Source organism: Balearica regulorum, chromosome 2 (assembly GCF_011004875.1).
Source record: "Balearica regulorum gibbericeps isolate bBalReg1 chromosome 2, bBalReg1.pri, whole genome shotgun sequence".
NCBI classification, from domain to species: domain Eukaryota; kingdom Metazoa; phylum Chordata; class Aves; order Gruiformes; family Gruidae; genus Balearica; species Balearica regulorum.
The window spans coordinates 66220362-66240811 of record NC_046185.1 but is presented as its reverse complement, the minus strand read 5'-3'; the positions used below and the strand labels follow the sequence as shown (position 1 = coordinate 66240811).

The 20450-nt window shown below is 46.7% G+C and overlaps 1 protein-coding gene across 2 annotated transcripts in view; it reads right to left on the bottom strand.

The window, feature by feature from the left end:
- Window positions 1–8557: 8557 nt before the first annotated feature.
- Window positions 8558–20450, bottom strand: part of CARMIL1 (capping protein regulator and myosin 1 linker 1) — a 193814-nt gene continuing 181921 nt past the window's right edge. The window contains exons 35-38 of one of the 2 annotated variants that reach the window (XM_075744581.1): window positions 18276–18509; window positions 15451–15585; window positions 12704–12850; window positions 8558–9612 (exon numbers count right to left, since the gene is read on the bottom strand). In XM_075744581.1, coding sequence (XP_075600696.1) covers window positions 9476–9612; window positions 12704–12850; window positions 15451–15585; window positions 18276–18509 — 653 coding nt within the window. In that variant the 3' untranslated portion in view covers window positions 8558–9475. The remainder of the gene's footprint in view (window positions 9613–12703; window positions 12851–15450; window positions 15586–18275; window positions 18510–20450) is intronic. The other variant, XM_075744582.1, reaches the window with a different exon arrangement.

Below are 20450 nucleotides of genomic sequence, written 5' to 3'. Positions count from 1 at the left end.
AGGGTACCGTAAATTTGAGGAGCGTATTGAACCGTGGATCTACAGTCGTTGGTATCAAAGCAACAAACTGACGATAGCTGCTGTGTCTGCAGCTCGCGTTCCAAACTCGGCAACTGCTCTGCCTTGGCTTATTTCCTTAAAGGAATAAATAAAAATCAAAGGTAGGCGGTATTTTAAAAAATAGGGAATGCTTTTGATTAAGGACTTCTTCAGCTCCGGCTTTGCACTGCGCAGTAATACTCGAGGTAGAAGATCTCAAATCCGTGTTTTGAAAAGCTGAAAAAGAAAAAAAAGAAGGCAATTGAATTATTTTGCTTCAGAGCATTATAGATTTTTAAAGATACATATTTTGAAAAACACACCACCGTCCCATTATTTTTGTTTTTAAGTTCAGAAATGGCTTTAATGTAATAATATTTGACAGGATGATTTTTTCCATTAAGGCTTTGTGATGGCAGATCATTAGTTCAGATGTTTCTTTTATTGGTTTATTTTCAGATTATGGTAATTACACATCAAAGAATAAAAAATGTCCCCCTTTTTTTTTATGTGAATCTGGGTGTATAAAATAGCTTTGAAAAAGTATAAAAATAGCTATTTTTCTAGAAAAATTGTTTTCTTTGTGATCTGCAAGGCTCCTGAAAAATGCAGCCAAAAAATTGGGATATAGATAACTAAGATTCATCAGGAAGTGGAAATGAAAAACGTATCCCCGGTACCTCCCAGCTCCTTTTCAGCTCAGGCGATCTCATGTCGGTGGGTACCAGCCCTCAGGCAGCCTCTGACCCGGCTTCTGCGCCTTCCCGGGCTCCCCGACAGGCACTTCTCTTCCCCGGCACCCCTCACCCTTCCCAAAATCCTGCCTTGAGGAGTCCCACAAAGACGTTCCCATCTGCGAAGAGGAGAAAATACCCCGGATGCACCCTGATTTGGGGGGCATTTGGCTCAGTCTTACGTGAATGTGCTTCAGTAGGTGCCTTCAGGCTGGAAGCGTTTGCACGGCCATTACGCAACCCCGCTGTGGGTTGGGGAACCGGCAACGCCGTGTTAGCTGATGCTGATAATAGTTCTAAAAAAATAACAATTTTTCCAAAGTAAGGAGCACGTGGCCAAACCCCAGGCTGGGCTAGCTTTGTAGAAAGAGTTAATGAAGCAACTGTAACTGGGAAAACATGCGTAAAAGTGCAGATTGCTGATTTGGTAACAGAAAGAGGGGCAGCCAAAAAATGCCTCGTTCTTTGTGCCAGATTCAAAATATTGATGTCATACATTCGTGTTTCCATAACCAGAATTGGGAACCAAAAAAAAAGAATCAGCATCTGGATTTGTGGCACGACTTTCTCCCTCACCCTTTCAGAAGATAATTCCCAATAGATGCAGACGCAGATTTATAAATACAGATATTTTTTTTTCCTTATTAAATGGCTTCAGCCACCCTCAGCTTTGCCCTGACACCGAGGAAGCCACCGCTGGCACCCATCGGCGTTTCCTCCTGCACCAAGCGTGTGTTTTGCAGGTAGTTTGGGTCCTGCATGGATCCCGCTGGAAACCCAAGCCAGGATCTTTGGCAGAAGCCGTTCCCCCCCACCCCCCCACCCCGGCACCTGATTTGCATCAGCGCGGCGGGAGGCGAGGGTGCCAGCTGAGCTGCTGTGTGCAGCTGGGCTGCGGAGGGTGGGGACGACGCGCTGCTGCCCGGCAAGGGGTCTGCGAGCATCGCAGCAAAGGAGCATGCTGGAGAAGCAGATGAAAGACAAACTGAAAGGGAAACAAAGTCGAAATAACAGAGTCAGTCAACCTCCCTACCATTTGTGTGGAAATCAAGTCAGAGATAATGCTGTCTGCTGCATAAAAGAAATAGACTTCTTTTTTCCAACCCCACCCTCAGCGGGGTACAAGCTGCTTATTAGCGGCAGACCCCACCCCCTCCCCTTCCAAGGCGGATGCTTTCCTCCCACTCCCCCCCTGCCCAGCAAATCCCACATCCCTGTGCCAGGCTGGATGCTGGCTCCATCCTTCCTGGCTCAGCTGGTGCAGGGGGTGTGGGTGCAGGGGTGCGTGGAGGTGCACAGGCAGTTCAGGTCCCGGTACTGACAGATGTGATGTGACATTAGGATGACAACCATCCCACAGATGTTCCCATCCACAGATTCTCACCAAGGTCAGGTTTTTCAAGCCTTCCCCGTGCAGTTCCCCCAAACTGAGAGGCATCAGTCCTCTGTTCTCTTCTCTGGTTTGGACCGGCAATGGGGAGTCCATGAGTGTTACGGGGGAGCAGCCAACCCCTTCCCACTGGGATGCTGCTGGAAAGGAGGGGTCAGGACTCAGGCCATGAGATGGGATGTAAGAAGAGATTTTTCCAAAGGAAAACCTGACAATTCCCCAACTACATGCTGCTCGATGCTACCCAGCCAGCGGCTACAGTCTCAGTTATGGTTAATGACTTTCATTATTTCAGTCTTCTGCTGGTGTTTAATGTCGTTCACATAAAGTGGGGGGCTTTACAGCCTCCATGGGGCTCTCCTCTACCCACCGCTGGGTCTTACCCACCTAAGCAAATGGGAAGGGAAGGAGGCTCCCCCCCAAGCCATGCTGAGCAGAGATGACAGAGTTAACTTTACTCCTCCACTCAGTTAAACCAAATTGGATTTACCAAGCTGGCAGCCCCTCTCCTGCCTTCTCTGGCCGGTATCAATCTAATTAAAAAGCTCGTTCTCCCACGCAGCTTTTCTTCTCCTCAATTCAACTTACTGGAAAAGCAGAAAAAAACCAGGCTCTGAAGGGTTGGGGCTGGGGTCAGCTGGCAGAGCTCACCGCAAATTGCCAAAGCAGCATCAGCACAGCGGCATCGGAGCGAGGACCCTGCCACGGGGCTGGGAGGGACTGCGGCAGCATCTCTGCTCTCCCACTTGGGCTTCTCAAACGTGGGTGCTTGAAACCCGCAGCTAATAAAGGCCCAGGACAGCTGATGTAGGGATGTCAAAGGCAGAGTGGCTTTCATGTCGGGAAGAGACTCTTCTCACATCGGCAGGAGCCTCTTCTTCAGTTTGCTGCAGGATATGGCATAAAAAAAATGAAGTTTTGTGATAGCACCCCCCTTACAAAGATATCTCTAAAAAATGCATTTTCCCCTTCTTCTGCTACACAGAGACTCACGCTTTGTTTTCTCTCTCTGTTTGAAAATGCAGGGTCTCACTGTTCAGCTTCTTGGTGCTGACGAGCATCGTTGCTCGTACAGCAATTTCTCCGGGTACTTGGCACCGGGGGACTTTACAGCCCCAGGGCAGCGGCAGCCCCTCCCCAGTGGGGTCCCTCTGTTGCAGCAGGAGCAACCACGGGTGAGATGTCGCTGGGGCAGGGACGAGCCGGCAACCCCAGGTACGGCGAGGGGAAGGGACTTGTCACAGGCTGCCCGGGGCAGGGCAAGGACGGTGGTCCTCGTTCCCACCCAGGCAAGCACCTCGTCCCAAGAACCAGCTACCTGCTGATGGAGAACCGACAGCTCTGTCTTGGACACAGAGGACAAGAGTTGTTGTTAAAAGATTTCATTTAAGCTCACAGAGACAGAGAAGCTGATCCCTTCTCTCTTTTCTCTTCCTCCAAGCCTCAGACAAGGGGCAGGAGCTCTGGCCTTGCTCTGCACTGGCTGGCCAGGGCTGTGCTTGCCTCTTGCCACTGGCCCCAGTTTCTCCTCCCCTCGCTGTGTGACCCCGGAGTCTCCAGGATGCCTGACGTCCCCCATGAATGCTTGGACATGGCCCTCCCCGCTCCCCCCCTGCCCCCAGCTGCTTTCTTAGGAACTTGCTATCAACTTTTACATCCCTCGACTTGTTTCACTTCCCTGCAGCACACTGTGACCTCACTTCTGCGTTTCTTCCCCCATTTCAGACGTCTCTTCCTGGGTCCCTGAACACACAAACCACACCGGGGAGCTCCCAATGGCGCGTCACATGTGGCTCCACGTCCTTTGCCAGGTGCCACCGGGCTGCAGTGCAGGAGCCCCTGCTGAAGCTGGCACTGCTTAGCTCTCCCTCTCAGAGCCTCAGAAGGACAACTCGGGCACATTTAGCCTTTCAGCGCTTCTCAGAATAACCCCAAATAAATAAATAGCCAAAATAAATGACTAAAAGAAACCACTGCCTCCAAGATGAAGTAGAGGGTAGATTTAGATTAGCTGTTAGGAAGAAATTCTTTACTGTGAGGGTGGTGAGGCACTGGAACAGGTTGCCCAGAGAAGCTGTGGCTGCCCCCTCCCTGGAAGTGTTCAAGGCCAGGTTGGATGGGGCTTTGGGCAACGTGGTCTAGTGAAGGGTGTCCCTGCCCATGGCAGGGGGGTTGGAACTAGATGGTCTTTACTTCCCTTCCAACCCAAACCATTCTGTGATTCTATGATAAGTATCACTTTTGACACACCATGGCCCTTTTGCCCTTGTTACGGCCTGGCCCCACACCAGGACGAGGGGCAGCCCCGTGAGGACATGCCTACAGCCTTGATGCCTTCAGCCAAGGCACTTTGGACAGTTTTCCACCCATTTCTGTATGTCTCAAGGGATTGGGATGGGGCACAGGCGGGGAGCATGAGATGACGGGAGTCCCACGGCCAAATCCACTGAAGCCTTGACACTGCCAGCAAATCCTCAAGGCTGGAAAACTGCCTTTCAGAGCTGGGGAAATCTGTTTCACCGGGGACAAATAAGATTTCTACGTGCAATGATCAGAGCAGCACTTAAGCCCGCCAGCCATTGGCAGTGCCTGCTGAAGTGAGGCACAGTCGTGGCCTGGGGGCCAGGGGGCCCCGGCTGTTTGGCAGAGCTGGTTGCTCTCAACCAAAAATGAACGTATCCCTCTCTGCCCCCCAGGGAAGTCACCCCGGCTGCTACCAGGGTCCTGCCCTGCCTGTGGTCGTGATGGCATTGGAAACGTTGGACACTGGCAGGGGCTCAGGTGGAGAGTCGCCTGCCGTGACGCTGGTGAGATGCTCGTGTTGGGAAGAGGCGTGAGGGACTGCAGGAGGATGAGTGCAGAGGGACCTGGCAGATCTTCCTATGATCTCTTATATCCAGGGTGGAAGCTGTCTTGAGCAGGACACAAGTTAATGTTCACGCAACAGACTAAAGGCATTTTAATTAGACAGCGAGCAGTTTGTAACCCTTGAGAGCCTCGCTGGCAATGCCATGGGGGCATCCAGAGGAGTTCGGAGGTTTTGGCTGGATGTGGGCAGGGCAGCACGGCCGTGGGCACCGGCTCGCCGGCTGCCTGCCCGGAGCTACGGAAAGGGCTCATGGGGAGGGGGCGAGGGCTGACAGCGCTTAGAGGGAATGACTCAGGCAACTTGGTTTTTTCACCTCCTACATTTGAAGGAAAGAGAAGGTCATCACCATGTGTTTATGCAGTAATTTTTATCCTCCCCATTTAAAGACTTTCTTAGGATGGGGAAAGACCGCTCTGCTTTCCAGGCCTGATCAGAAGGATCCCGGCATTAAATGATAACCTCCCATCTCGCCTGTGCTGTATTTGTTAGCGATCCTCTGGGCTGCAGCTCCAAGAGAAGCAAAGGACAGTGTCGCTACCTGGTGTCTCCCCCCGGCTTCAGCACAAGCAGAGGACAGTCCCCAGAGGTAGGATTCGGGCATAGCCCACCCCAGCATTAACATCCCCAGGCACGGGGGAAAGCAGCACGGCTCTCTCATGCCCTCAAGAAAGCGACATTTCAAATGGAAACAGAGCTTTCTGGTATTTTCCTAGAGAAGTCATCTCCACATTAATCAATTAATAAGCAGCGGCAGCAAGGGCTCGCGCAGATGGCAGCTCTCAGCTAAGTGCGGTGGGTCGCGCAGATTTGTGACTAATGGGCCGCATTAACTCCCAAATCGTCTCAGCCCGGCTGGATGGCTCTGGTGGAATTGGGGAGGCAATTGCTGTTTCCATCTTAGGAAGCAGCGATTTACTGTTGTTATTGCACATCAGGGAATACTTTAAAATGCTCAAAAATCTATCAGCCAGATCTTAACCTCCTTTAGTAGGGAGTGGGAAGTAGGTCCTGAAGAAGCGGTGGAGGGCTGAGTTCATGCTGGAGCTGGGCAGCCACAGCCCTTCTCCAGCACGTCTCGGATGGGGAGGTGCTCCTGCTGTGGACATCACGGGTGAAATTCTTCAACAGCAAAATCTGAAAACCAGATTTAGCAGCAGGAAAAGGCAGCGAGAGCTTCTCTCCCTGTTCCCAAGGCTGGATCAGGTAGGTGGGGATCTGACTGGTGATGCTGGCGGTAGGACCCCTTCCAGGGCAGCGTTTCTAACCGAGTGACCAGAGCTGTTGGGACCTTCGCTCTGGTTTAGTCATATAGCACACGTGCTTGTGCGCACGGAGGGATGCAGAGGTCCTCGCCATCACCTCCAAAACCAGCATATGCAAGACGCAGCTGCTGTCGTTCCTGAGGCCAGCCACAGACAAGGACCAAACCATCATCTTGGAGATAATCCCAGCTGGACCCTGCGAGCTCTTTCGGAGCAGTGTTGCGCAGATGCCCTTGGCTGCTAGAGAAAGGCTGACGGCATGCCCGGGAGCAAAGCCGCCTCTCCTCCCATGCCAACCTCTGCTCCCACCGCCGGCAGCACAGCGGGAGGTGCTCAGCGCCTGGTGTGGGACGGGGAGGAATGCAGAGCATCGGTGGTACTCACGCTATGGGTGCCCTGGGAGAACAAGTAACAGCACTTACTTTTCTTCAATGGTACCACCTGCTGACCTCTCTGTTCAGCCTCCCAGGAGGTGCCAGGGATTTCTGCCATTGGCACCCCACCAAAGCAGCTGGGGTGCCTTAGGGAACCAGCTGGGATCTGCTTCTCACCCTCCCAGGGCAGGGCCCAGCCAGGGAGCGCAGGGGAGCGACCACAGAGCATCCACGGGTGGCTGAGGCAGCAGGGAGGCAACAAGAGAAATGAGGAGGGTTCCCCCAGCCTCCTGCTTCGGAGGAATTCCTTCCCACAGCTTGTGGAAAGGCAGTGCCACCCCTGCGCCCCGGAGCCCTGACCTCCCCAAACCTCCCAACCGGCTTGGCACCAGGGTGCAGTGGATGCTAGCTCCCCAAAACACACTGACACTTAGCCGAGGCCTCTACAGGCTCAAGACACTGAAAATAAAAGTCACTTTTTCTGAAATGGGGGTGCTCTGGACGCAATGTGAATTCTTTGCAACCAGGCTGATTACACTGGGCTCACCAGGCAGGAAGACAGTAAAGAAATGAACATTTCCCCACACCCAAAACCACACACACACACACACACAAACACAACCCCCAAGTCTCCAAGGGCTCACATGAGCACTCCCCAAAGTCATTTCTCCACCCCTCAGCCTGCCCACAACACACTGATGGCTGAAGGCTGGAAAGGCTTTCCGTAAGTAACACGGAAAAAGATTGCTGTCTAATGGAATCTTAGCAGGCCAGCAGACAACCATTACAGCACTGCGGACTTTATTCCAGCACCTCAGCACAAACACACACTTTCTCCACAGCATTTCAGACATCCCTGTCCTTGGTTTAGTGATACCAGAGCGATACACACGCACTATTGCCCTGCTCTCACAGCGGGACCAGTACAATATCACAGATGACTGGTGAGAAGGACATCAAGCACAAATAAGAGAAATTCTCAGCAGTTGGGAGTCTTTTTTTTTTAATTATTAATACTACAAACCTTGCTGTTAATTGTTTTAAATTCACAAAGCCAAAAAAACCAGGCAACCTTTGTCGTATACTTACTTCTCCGATAGCTGCCTTTTCCATGTCATATGGGAATGAAAATTGCATCAGACTATTTATGACTGGGTTATGTTTCCTTTCCAGTACAAGCACCTCAAGTTTTCCTTGCCATTTGTCTTCTGTTCTCACTGATGCCCAATAAATCAAGAATATATGTGTGTGAAAACGAGTAACTTTCTCTTAATGATTACAGACAAACGCAGAATTTCAAGACCCTGTGGTACTTAAGTACGAATGCCAGCTTTCAGGACCTCTTTCTCCACCGCCTCCCACCCTACTTTTGAGATTTAAACATCTACAGAGTGTTTCTATAAGGTTCTGGTAAAGAAGGCTAGAGGTTTGACATACCAGCCCTTCATACTGCAACAGGAGAAGTGGCGATGGCGAGTACGCGCACAGGGACCAGACAGAAGGACATCTGACAGACAGGTTTCTGAGCATTTCTACCCAGGCAAGAAGCCACAGCAAGGTCAGGGCAAGTGCTCTCTGGGGAGAGTTACCAAAACAATTTTGTTCTGTCCTGTGGAACCCAAATAGAGAATGTAGATAGCAGGTGTTTCTGGCTCATGTGAAGGCTGCTTTGCTGAAGATCCCAAGGGAGATTAGCAAACAGATCTTCTTTCAATAATTTTATGAAGACACTATGTATCTGTCCCTTTCAGCAGGAACAGCCATTTTACTAGAAGCAGAAAAATATTCTACGGGTTTTGTCTTAACTGCACATTTTGTCTACCTGACACAATGCCATCATTCAAAGAGCAGAGATCGTCAGACCAAAAACAGCGCCATAAAAATGAAGATTCAGTTGTAAAAGCGTTTTTTATTGTTACAAATATACATATGAATAAAATCCCTTCAACCTGTAACGTAAGTGGGTAGCTGTGAAATTTGCACCCCCTCCCACAAAAGCTGAAATGTTTTTACAGATGTCAAACTATTTTTCTCGTAGAATTACACATAGAAAGGAAGCTAATATGCAGACAGAACTGAGGAAGGCCTCTAGAAAACACCAATAATTAATAAAATTTCAATTGCCCTCATTCCAATCAACTATATACATTAATATATGAATGTGGAAGCATACCATGATTATACGTCATCCAAATCCTTCTCTGTTGTGCTTTCTGACAGTACACAAATGTAAGCGTTGCAGCTTTATGTACAGTACGAGAACAGGAAGAAAGAGGCTCCCTATGAGAGAATGTAAAAACCATACCCAAGCATTTAATATATATAATCTATACAAATTATTTTATTAGTGTGCTCTTTTAATATAATTACAATGTGCAATTGCATACCGCAAGGATATATTTATAAGTAAGTCACGTGCAGATTTGACACATTTACATTCAGCAGTACAACACATTACCTGCTGTACAGTGTATTAGTGTAAGACAATGTCCAGTTAATTTGCTTTGCTTTCTAAATGCCCTAATGCAGGGCACATTTTGTAGCTGCTTCAGAGAAATTCAAGTAGAATACATGAAAGAATCGCTGGCTTTAGCAAAGGCATGGAAAGGAACATCTGCATTGTGCAGAACAGAAATTAAGGACCGAATCAATGCCAAGTGAGTGCACTGTAAGTCACGATTGGAAGATCAGGCTTTCTGTATGGAAATGTACCTGTGGTGAAGGAGCAGCTGGCTAGGAGGGCTGTTGATTGCTGTACCCTGATTGTTATAAAAAGCTCTTGCGCTACGAAGCACTTGTACTGATTGCTAAACAAAAATAAAATCTTTATCTGCTTCTTCACCAGAGTCACTGGACTTGCTTCCCTGATGGCCGTCTTTACTTAAGGACCTCTGCTTCAGTTCCTGGAACTCATGAGACTGCTGCCCAGGGCTTCTTTTCGCAGCTGTATAAAATAGAAATAGGTCTTAATAATGATTGTAAAAGAGAAAGGAAGAAAAATAATTTAAAAAAAAGTCATTCATGCACACAAGACCTGCTCCTGCTCCTACTCATTTGCACTAGTGGGAGCAGCATAGGTCCATTAATTCTTCAACCCAGAAAAAGGTGAGAGAGAAGAGAGAGAGTTTGAGCAAACTTTATTCCACTGTAGGCTGGCAAGCAAACAAACTTGAAATACGAAACTCAGTACTTCACTGTGACATGGATAAACATTACAGTTAGAAACAGCCTGGAGACTTTCTTCCCATCACACACTTCAAAACCAGAACAGAATTCTTTTTTCCAGCAGGGCTGGATCTCAGACGATGCACTCCTGCCTGCCCAGGTGGATATCCCTGCTGGGCACCTCTCAGACCAGCCTTAACCAGGACAGACATTTGCCTTGGCATCCAAGTTACCTGAAACGCTGCTCGGTGCCCCACCAGCACTGCCAGGTCCCGCGGTGTCCCCCCTAAGCTCCCCTGTTCCCTGATGGGGGGGAAACCCATGGCTCTGAGCCCAACCTGCATCTCTTCCAGCAGAGACCATGCTCTGCACCTTGCTGTGCTCAGCAGAGGAAAAAGCAGGAGCACATACCCATTTCCCATTATCTAACAGCAAACAGCACCCATTTTGTTTGCCCAGCACTCTAAAATCTCAGTAAGCCCCAAAACCTATAAGCTTTGAAATAAAACAGAAAGAAGGTGGTAAAACCTTGTTAAGATTTCCGATCTAATCAGTGGTCTAAAATTGCTATGGTAACAAGAGAGTTGTTATACACACCAATGGGGGTGATGTTACGCAAGGACTGATAGCTTTAGAAATCCCATACTTCCAATTAAAATGAATCTTTAAACACGCAACGGCCCTTAAACATGGCTCTGTGGCAAGTCGTCTCACTTCACCCCCACAAAATTACACGTTACAGTTATGAGACCTTCCTTGCTCCACCATTTCAGATAAGGACGTCCGACTTTGGTTCGCACTGATCCTCGTGCCCGTTCACGTTTGTGCGTGCCTCTCTGAACGAGGCACCACCTCTCTCTCTCCTTCCCTGTGCAGCGCTCACCTAGAGCCCCACCGCCGCAAGGGACGGCCTTGCCCCGTCCCTGGTGCGCAGTTCCGGCCTCCGCCAGGGCAGAGAAGCAGCAGGCTGTCCGTGACGCATCTCCGCGGCCATTTCAAGTTGCCGTGCCAGGCCGCGTTAGGGTCTGCCAGGAATGTGGAAAATGCAGAGAGGAATCCCGAGGCAGCTGCTGGGGCAGCCTCAGTGAGGATGCTCCCTGCATCCCTGGGGATCCAGCACAGCTCCCCAGGCAGCGCTGGTGCATCCCAACAGGGTACGGAACAGGGGACAAAGCTCTGACTTGTTTTCGTTTGGCACGGACATTGCCCAGTTCTGGATCTCTGCCGTGACAAAAGCAGAATGGACGTACCCAGCGCACGTCTTGCGGAGACCCACCACTGCACACATGGTGCATTTGCTATCCAAATAGTTCTCCTGAGTCCAAAATACCTGTTTCCTTACTTATGCTAGCCAAAATATGGGAGGAAATGAGAGCCAGCAGTTACGTGCTGGCTGTGTTCTTATCCCAGCTTTGCAAGCTGGCAAAGAAGAGGAAAGGATTTTGAGAAAGGGTTTTAAAGCTATTTAATGGAATTGGAGAGGATTAAGATACCTAAACTCTGTTTAAAAAAAAAAAAAAATAAAAAAAATTAGGTATTTCTGTCTTCCCAAACACCACTGCTTTTCAAAGAAATAAGTGCCTGGAAATTTTTGAGTCATTCTTGATACTTGTACCTCCTAGTAACTACATGACCTTTGTTTGAGCCTCCACTCACTCTTCAAACAAAACCCAGAACACATCCTGCAGCATCCATTTTAATTCATGGCCTGATAAATCAAGACAGGTAATTTGCCCCCAAAATGCCTGCAAAATGTATCAGGCATCTAAGTCCAGATACTGCAAGCAAGCTTCTGCCACAAGAGCTTACCCTTGCCCCGATGAAACCATAACACAGGTGACCTGCGTAGATCTGCGACAGCATCTCAGCTTTTGAAATTTACTTTATCAGAGAGACGTCTTAGAATGAACTAAAATATAATAATTTGATTATGGTGGGGAGGACAGATTACAAGTTTGGGTGGGCTAAGTTTGATTCTACAATATGAAAAGGAAACCAATTTATAGATTTTGGGCTGAGGATATTACAAAAGGGATACACGATGTCTTATAAATAGAAAAACTGAGGGTAAATGTAATTGATGTTCAAAATACCTCATTAAAATACTTCAGAAAAAAAATAATTTTGAATCATTGCTTAAACAAACCAGGTAAGATGTAAAAAGAAGGATGTAAACATGCACCATTTGAGAACAGGAACTTTTATATTTTAAAACCACACAGATCAACCAAACATTTTTATAGCCTACTGAATGAGTTCACTGGAAGTCAAAGTGGCTCTTCAGAAAGCATGGCTTAAGCACGCAGCAGAGGGCTGGGTTTGGGTTCTTTTGGTGGTTTTTTTGTTTGTTTATGCAGCTGAAAAGCAAAGTATTATGTCAAAATAAGCTGATTTACCCAGTTCTCAAATGTTTTGTGAATGATGTACTGAAACTGGCACTAACAATATTCAGGCTGAAACATATCTGGAAATGCTTCAGTGCACGCATCTTAAAAAGGAAAGGTACGTGAGCGCACAAACCTACAGTCTACCTGCAGCACGCTTACACATCAGCGTGCCAGCGCCGCTGCAATGAGCAATCGCATTTTGTAATGAGCCTTCTTCTGCAGAGGGGCTGCAGGTGCTATGTGGTACTGCTCACTGGTGTTGCCACGAAGGAAAAATGCACACACATTTCTTATCTGGAAATTTTTTCACACCATGTAGTTCCCATGGGGACAGATAGATGATTAGCATCCCATGAGATTTTTTTTACCTTTCTCCAATGACAAACCCCCACCCTTTTGTGGCTTCTTTGCTACTATAGTTTCTTAATGATTGTTAGTGCCAGTTATCAAGCATCGTCTTGATGAAAAATGAAAACTTCTAACCAGAAGTTGGCTGTGCCTTCCTCTGCCCAAGCACATTAGCTTCCTCTTCTGCACTGGTAGAATACTGCCCTGAAGTGGTTTTCACGCTGCCAGATGCCTTGGCACAGTCATGAGCTGTATCCCTTTTTTGACAATCTCCTGTTTGCTCTAGCAGGAAAAAGGATTCATTTATACCCCTAAGCTGTTCTGTAGGCTCACATATGGAAAGTAATATAAAAAATGTCACTTATCCATCCCATTTAATTAATTGTTCGTATGCCAGATGCTTGCTTAAATTTAGGCCAAGTATTTGCATATATTGGTAACTGCAGCCCGATCTTACAGGTACGCTGTATAAAGAGGTGTATTTTGAGATTGTCCCACATAGTACAGTTAAAGTCATTAACATAAAGCAATTTTATAATCAAGTATCATCTAATTCGCAGCTTTCTTTCGCAGGAGATATAATTTTGCTTACTAAGGCAGATTTGCAGTGATTTACCGGTTGCAGAAATAAATTAAGCATGGTAGCCTGAAAGGCAGGAGAAAGCAAGGACAGAGGAGTGAGTGAATGAGGAACTAGAACAGTAATAAATAAAAAGGAAAACCTGAAAAAGAATAAGAAATAAAAGAAACAGAATTTACTCTTTCCCCAAACAATTTTATGCAAAGCATAGCAGCTCCATAAGAACCTGGAAACCCAATTTTAGCCGTTCTAAATCATTACTGATAAAATTAGTACAGTGCAATGTAGTGGCAACTAGGAAACCCCATGTTTGGCCACGCTGTCTGTGGAGGTCGAAGGTAGCAAGGAGTGGGGAGAGCACAATATCTGCCCCCTTTTGAGTAAGGATAGGCAAACAGCAAACACGTTTTAAAAATAAAAGTGATTGTCCCTCTTCTTATGCAACAACCACCAACTGCAAAACCTTGTCAAATCTCTGCTGTGTTAGAGACTGCTGTAACACAAAAGTATCGCTGTTACGATCACACATTCCCTGCTTCTCCGATATGTCCCCTCTCATGACAGGGAGATGGAGAAGGCATATAGCACAGAAATGGTGAGGTTAACCTCAAGTTAAAACGTAACTGCAACAAGCCCCATTACTCTGTGTTTCTCTAGTTATGTAGTAACAAGTTCTCTCAGAGTCTGGTGAAAAGCTGGTGAGAAAGCAAGGACTCTAGCACATGCAGTTACCAGACAGCAGCTGAGAGTCCGTTGTGGCAAGAGCCTTTGACTGCAACCATTCTCAACATGATGGAGAGTCTGATCCCTAAGCTGCTGCCCAGTTCACCAGTCTCAACACGGCTCCGATGGGACTAAAGGTAGGAGACTGAACAGGCTTATTCTGGCTTGCAGCCCTCATAATGCCACGGCCACCAGGAGGCACTTGAGACACCCTGCTGTCTTTTCTGGACCCTGAGCCACATCTGCGGCAGCTTCTGGCAACATGGACCATCTGAACCCTCCTCAGCCCTTTCCACACACAGGAGAGGTCCTTGGCGGTGTCATGTCCTGCTAGCTTTACATAATTCAGTGAGATTGTGGTGGTTCTGCTGGGCTACCTTTATGGCACAAGACCAATAGCATCATACAGGTGGCTGAAGCGAGTCAAAACCTGTAGACAAATACCCCATGTATGCTGACATGCAGTCACCAAATGGTAGCCACCGCAGCAACAATCTTCCAAGCAGAGCAACACCCAGACTGTGAGGTAAGTTGTTTCATAAAGGAAATAGTAGTTTTATGAAAGGGAGAAGCTTCTCAAAATATACCTCTGGACCATCCTGCTTCGTGGGTGGCTTTGCCTCTCCTCTCCATCTAGAGGGTAACAGTGGGCTCTGTGGGCAGCACAACTGCTCAGTCTTCACAGCCCTGTGTCATGCATCTGCCTTGACTCATCTGCCCCCATCCTATGCTATGAAAAACTGCTGGCAGAGCGTGAAAGGGCAGCCCTTTGTCTCACAGCTTAAGTGATGGGAATCACCTTGGACGGAAACAGGGCCCACTCATTGTTTTTCTTGAGGAGAGTCCCAGGAGGAAAAAGGTCTCACCCCCAGATTTCAAATGTTGTTATTTGTGCCAGCTAACACCATGCTGAGCAACATTTCTGTGACTACTTCTCCATGTATGCTATGCTATCAGAGGAAGCCTTAGCTCTTCTAAGAGCCAACTGGGGCAAGGAAATGCATCAGCAAAAGTCAAAATCCAGCGCACACATGAAAAGCAGCAAAGGCAAAGCAGCGGCCTACTATTGTGTGTAAAAGGTACCAAGCCGTGCCCTGGCGTACAGAGACTCATTGCCAGAGGAGAACTCGGCCACATGCAGCGACCGCCCAGAAAGGAGGAGTACAAACAGAGCAACAGGCTGGCTGCAAGGAACAAAGTCCTGGCTGCTCCCCTGGAAACGTGCTGAACCAGAGAGCTGCATTTCACGTTACTGTGTTTGACCAATACCAATCAGCATCTCAATTAAGACCAAACTAAACCATAATATACACAACAAAAGAGTCACTTAATTGTTCAGCTACATTAATACTAAGGGATTGATCTTCACTTGGTTTGATCAAAGGAAGAGAATATAGAGCACAAACTCATGGGTGGAGGAGATGAGGAACAGGTGACCAGATACACTTTCCTTGCTCTTTTTTCCTCCAAATGAAGGACACTCTTCCCTTCCAAGTGAAAGCGAATCAGGGGACAATGAAACATCGAATTCTAGTAGAAGACAAGCACGCTGGAACAACAGTTACACCAACACTCCTACCTTCTTGAGAAAATGATCTGACTGTGGGGCTGCTCTGACCATCCTTTTCTTTATCAGAAGGAACTTTCTTCAGCACAGGTGGAAGCAGGGCAACTTTTGGGGAACTGGGGCCGGAGGGAGACTCTGGAGCATCCTCTGTGGAGTACCATGAACAAAAGGGTGAGAAGATACATTTGTGCTGTAGTTCACAGAAATAGTGCTGTTATGATGGGCCAAATCTCAACGCAATACATACACAAGAAGCAGCTAGAATCTGTGTCAGAAAAAGGAGGATTCAGGAATTCACATTATGTCAAGAGAATGCATGATGGCCCTCAGTCCAGGTGAAAGAGTTTTAATAGCCAAAGCAAAGATCTCAATTTCAGCATTTTTACTGTGTACTGCTATAGCAGCACAAATAGAAATCTGATGGGACCAACTGAATTTCCTGCAAGACATAAGTATGCAATTTGCAAAGAACAGCTGAAAATTATTTTGTATGGATTGCTGGAAATATTTGTTCTATTTATATTTTTATTGTCCTGAAACATAATGAACTGATCAATTTAGAAGTCCTGTTTCACAGTTATAAGGCATAAAAGTGAACCAGGGAAACAAATTTCATAAATAGCCTACAGAACTCTGTACTTCCAGGAACAAACTGCCAGTACATAACATGACAGCACCTGCAAAGATTTTCTAAATAGAAAAAATACATCGTCTCCTAGACTGTGAGGAAATCTGGAACTTAAATTCAAATCCATAGTTTAAACCATCTGGATATCTTGTTTCTCTAAAAGGCTGAGTAAGTGTTATGCATAGCAAGTTGACTACTATCTTTACAGTCCTTATGGGAAGACCTTTTCAGTCTTACACTAGACAGACTTCATTCGGACAGTAGGGAAGCAGAGCTACAACGGATTACTCAAACAGCTTGTTTGTCTGCTTCCCTAGGATTAAACAGTGGCATATGTACACAACAGAGGAACTAGGAAGATACATTAGTATTGATAGAAGGAAAAAGGAACTCAGAGTATCGCCTGTATTGCGTATTTGTACAATGAGTTAATTCAGTTGCATACTGGAAATTAATAGGAATTTATCTCACTGTTGAGGAGCCACCACAAAGGAGTCAATCGTTTCACTTTCAGCACAGGAAAGTGATGACCTTCCAAATGCAACTCGATCTGAACAGATACACCACTTCTTGGACCTTCTCCATGCTTTCGATGTGCCTGTGAGGCCAGCTGCTTTGGGAAGCTCAGTATCAACATAAGGATGAGCACAGTGCTTGGCAAACACAGCTATATATTTCTGAACTAAAGCTGTTATGTGCTTTATTGAGGATCCACTTTCAGTCTTTGATAATTTGTAGACATTTGAGCTGTGTTCCTTTGCCCTCAGATTACTTAGCAAAAATTTGCTACCATTAGTTTGGCCACACTGCTGGAGCCAGAGCATAAATAGGATTATTGCTTGGCTTCTTCATCACGTCTCCTGGGCGTGCTTAGCCAGCAGATGCTACAGGTACTAAGATAGAAGTTAGATTGCCACAGAGATGGTGTTGCTTTTACTGCCACCCAAGGAACTGGCCCATTAAGAGTAACTATTAACTACTCTCCATGTTAAACCCACAGTATGCTCTCTCTGCCTGAAATAGGAGCTGGCAGAAACAGACAGCTCAGGTCTTTCTGATACCTAAGATTTTGAGATAACACACTATTTTACAGATAAAGCATCACCAAATAAGCCACGCTTTCCTATTGTATTCATTTTTGTGATCACCTTACCCGACACCTCTCACTTTTATGACCATTTCTAAAATGGTCAATAAAATAAATTTAAAGCCTGAAGGTGATTTTGTACTTGAACAACATTCTACCCACTGGAGTGCAGAGACTACATAATGTTCAGGTACACATCAAGGGCAGGGAAGAGGCTATAATATCCCTCTGCCCCCTCATCCTAACCAGAAATGACACCTTTCTAAGGTCAACATGTGAATATGGGAAAAGCCTAGAGGTCTGAGAGCTCTTGCAGATGGCTACGCTCACATTTTTCAGTCGTTAGCAATTAATAAGCACTATTTGCCACAGCTACAGGGGAGTCAGTAACTAGCATTTAACTCCTCTCAACTGCAGCAGCCCTACTTTGGGAAGAGGTTGTGACATTGGCCTATTAAATAGCAGACAGACAAATGTATGGGAGATCTGCTGAAATATTTCACACTATTGGAAATCTTGAGATGACATCTGGGCAGGAGGTTAGGACAGAGCAGAAGTTAATAGTTATTCCACTGGCAGTCTTGCAGGGTTATAAAAGCACAGTTACGATTATTTCCAGTCAAAAGCAACAAGGAAAGAAACAAAGGCAAAACAAGGAAAAAGAGTGAGAGACAATCGGTTTGCACAAGTTATTAATAATAAGAGGCCTTTACTCGAGGGTCCAAGAGCAGCCTGCCAGAAAAGCCCAAGGACTTTAGTATTTACAGCCAGGTGTTTAGAGAAAATACAGTTATTTTTGTCGGTGCTACTAAACCAGGGCTTTGATGCTGAAGTAGTTCGCTCTGCTCTCCTCTTCTATGAAAGCAGGCTAACTCAAAACAGCTCTGCCACTGCCGCTATTGCTTCTCCTCAGGCTTTACCATTGTGGATCACAGATTAAACCACTTTAATAAGTGTATTTGAATTAGGGCAAAGGGAGGTAGAAAAGAAGGATGCAAGTCAAGAGCAAGTGAATGAAGAAGCTGTCCCTCTACATTTGACTTTTGTTCAGGATGCGGCCCACACAAATGCCACTCAGAAATACCCAGCTAGGAGTAACGAATACTTAGAAGATCTCCTCACCAGTACGAGAGGCAGAGCGTGGTTTCTGTGGCACCGTGGGTCGTCCTGTCAGGCTGGGCTTTGCTGACTGCAGTGGAGGTTTTGGGCTGGTCGGTGTATTGGAAGAACTTCTTGCCTTTGTGCCAGCTTCTGCCTTTGGTTCAGCTTTTGAATTTTTTTCTGAAGCTGCTGAGATGGACTCACCTTTATTCAAGGCAAACCGACTCTCTGGAAGGGTCTGCTGGAGCTTAGGCGCTAAAATAAAGAGACACATAAAATAAAGTCTCCTGCAACACAGAATGCTCCATGCACAAGATACGCTCGTGTGGAAAATATCATCATTAGCTTCCATATCACTGCTGCACTGCTTTGTGAGTATGTAAGAGGACCCTTAACATTGTGCCCTGGCAGCCAAGATGGCAGACTGCATCCTGGGGTGCATCAAACACAGCATAACCAGCCTGTCAAAGGAGGTGATTATCCCGCTGTATTCAGTGTTGGTGTGGCCTCACCTTGGGTGCTGTGTGCAGTTCTGGGCCCCACAATATAAGAAGGCTGTGAAGGTCCTTGAATGTGTCCACAGGAGGGCAACAAAGCTGGTGAAAATGCTGGAAGGAATGCCCTGTGAGGAGCAGCTGAGGGCTCTGGGTTTGTCTAGTTTGGAGAAGAGGAAGCTGAGGGGCGACCTCATGGCTCTCTGCAGCTTCCTGAGGAGGGGAAGTGGAGAGGGAGGTGCTGAGCTCTTCTCCCTGGGATCCAGTGACAGGACACCTGGGAATGGCTCAAAGCTCAGGGGAGGTTCAGACTGGACATGAGGAAGCATTTCTTTACTGAGAGGGTGGTCAAACACTGGAACAGGCTTCCTAGAGAGGTGGTCGATGCCCCAAGCCTGTCAGGGTTTAGGAGTTGTTTGCACAATGCCCTTAACAACAGGCTTTAACTTTTGGTTGGCCCTGAATTCATCAGGCAGTTGGACTAGATGATCATTGTAGGTCCCTTCCAACTGAAATAGTCTAGTCTATTTCATTCAAAATCACTGCAAGAAAAACATCTAAACCCACTAGTTTTTACACATGCTAAGCTTCATAATTCAAGTGTCTCAGAGGTGATGGTATGTCCCCCTTTTTAATACATTTGGGGTGATGGCTGGCTGGACCTTATTCTCCCTTCATATTTCTGGGAGCAGATGGTACAGCCTACCTGCTGAGAAAGCAGCGATGGATCCATGGAAAAGGCAGCCTTTGGCCCTTTTGTGCCTCCACTGACAAAAGGCTGGCTATCCAAGATCAACAGAGAAATCCTGGCGCAGAAAGTAAATCTCAAAGTGTGATCAGCAGGCTACATCTTGTTATTTGTTGCTTTTAGCAAGCTCTAGAGGAGATTTCGAAACTTAGTTGCGATCAAAGTATTCTTTATATAATATTTTATCTAATGTCACTGTATATGGATTATGGTTTTCACACATTAGCAAGTTTATCAACATATTATTTATCCCAAACAAAGACCAAAGTATTTACAGATAAAACTATACTGACTTCAAAGCAATAAATCAGTCATATGTAACTCTGGAAGTCGGTAGAAACCTGCTGGACACCTGCTGGTTCCTTCTTTGCAGCTTTGAGATGCTTGAGGGCTTTCACGAAGCAGATATAATCTGGGAACTTGTATGCCAGCTTGGGACTTTACACAACTGTCACATCTTCATTCTCAGAAGAGAATTACAGACTAACTGAAGTGCAGACTGGTGGCCTTGGTACCTGGCAAAACCAAGCATGTGCTCACAGATGCTGACTTGACCTACCTACCTGCTATCTCCATTCAGAAATCCTACTTGTTACAAAAGTGCTGAGCACAGACATTTTAATGGCAGTGGGAGGGTGGGGAGTGTTGATATAGTTTGTTGCGAGCCAATCTCCAATACCTTTTTCCAGCTTATATAGCTGTTTTTCAGCTCAGTTGGAGTTAAACTCTGGCAAACCACAGAGAGTTGTGTGGCGCATATGTATCTCTGTGACTGCATGACAGTGAGAATTCATGTCTGTATGCATGCAATAGACCTTCATGCTGCAAGAGAAACAGCAGGACACCTGTAAAAAAGCAGGCAATATCCAGACATGAAGCAAGGAATAAAAACCCCCTATTCTCCTTCAGCATCACTATCTATAGTTTTCCTGTAGCAACATCCAGCAATTTTCC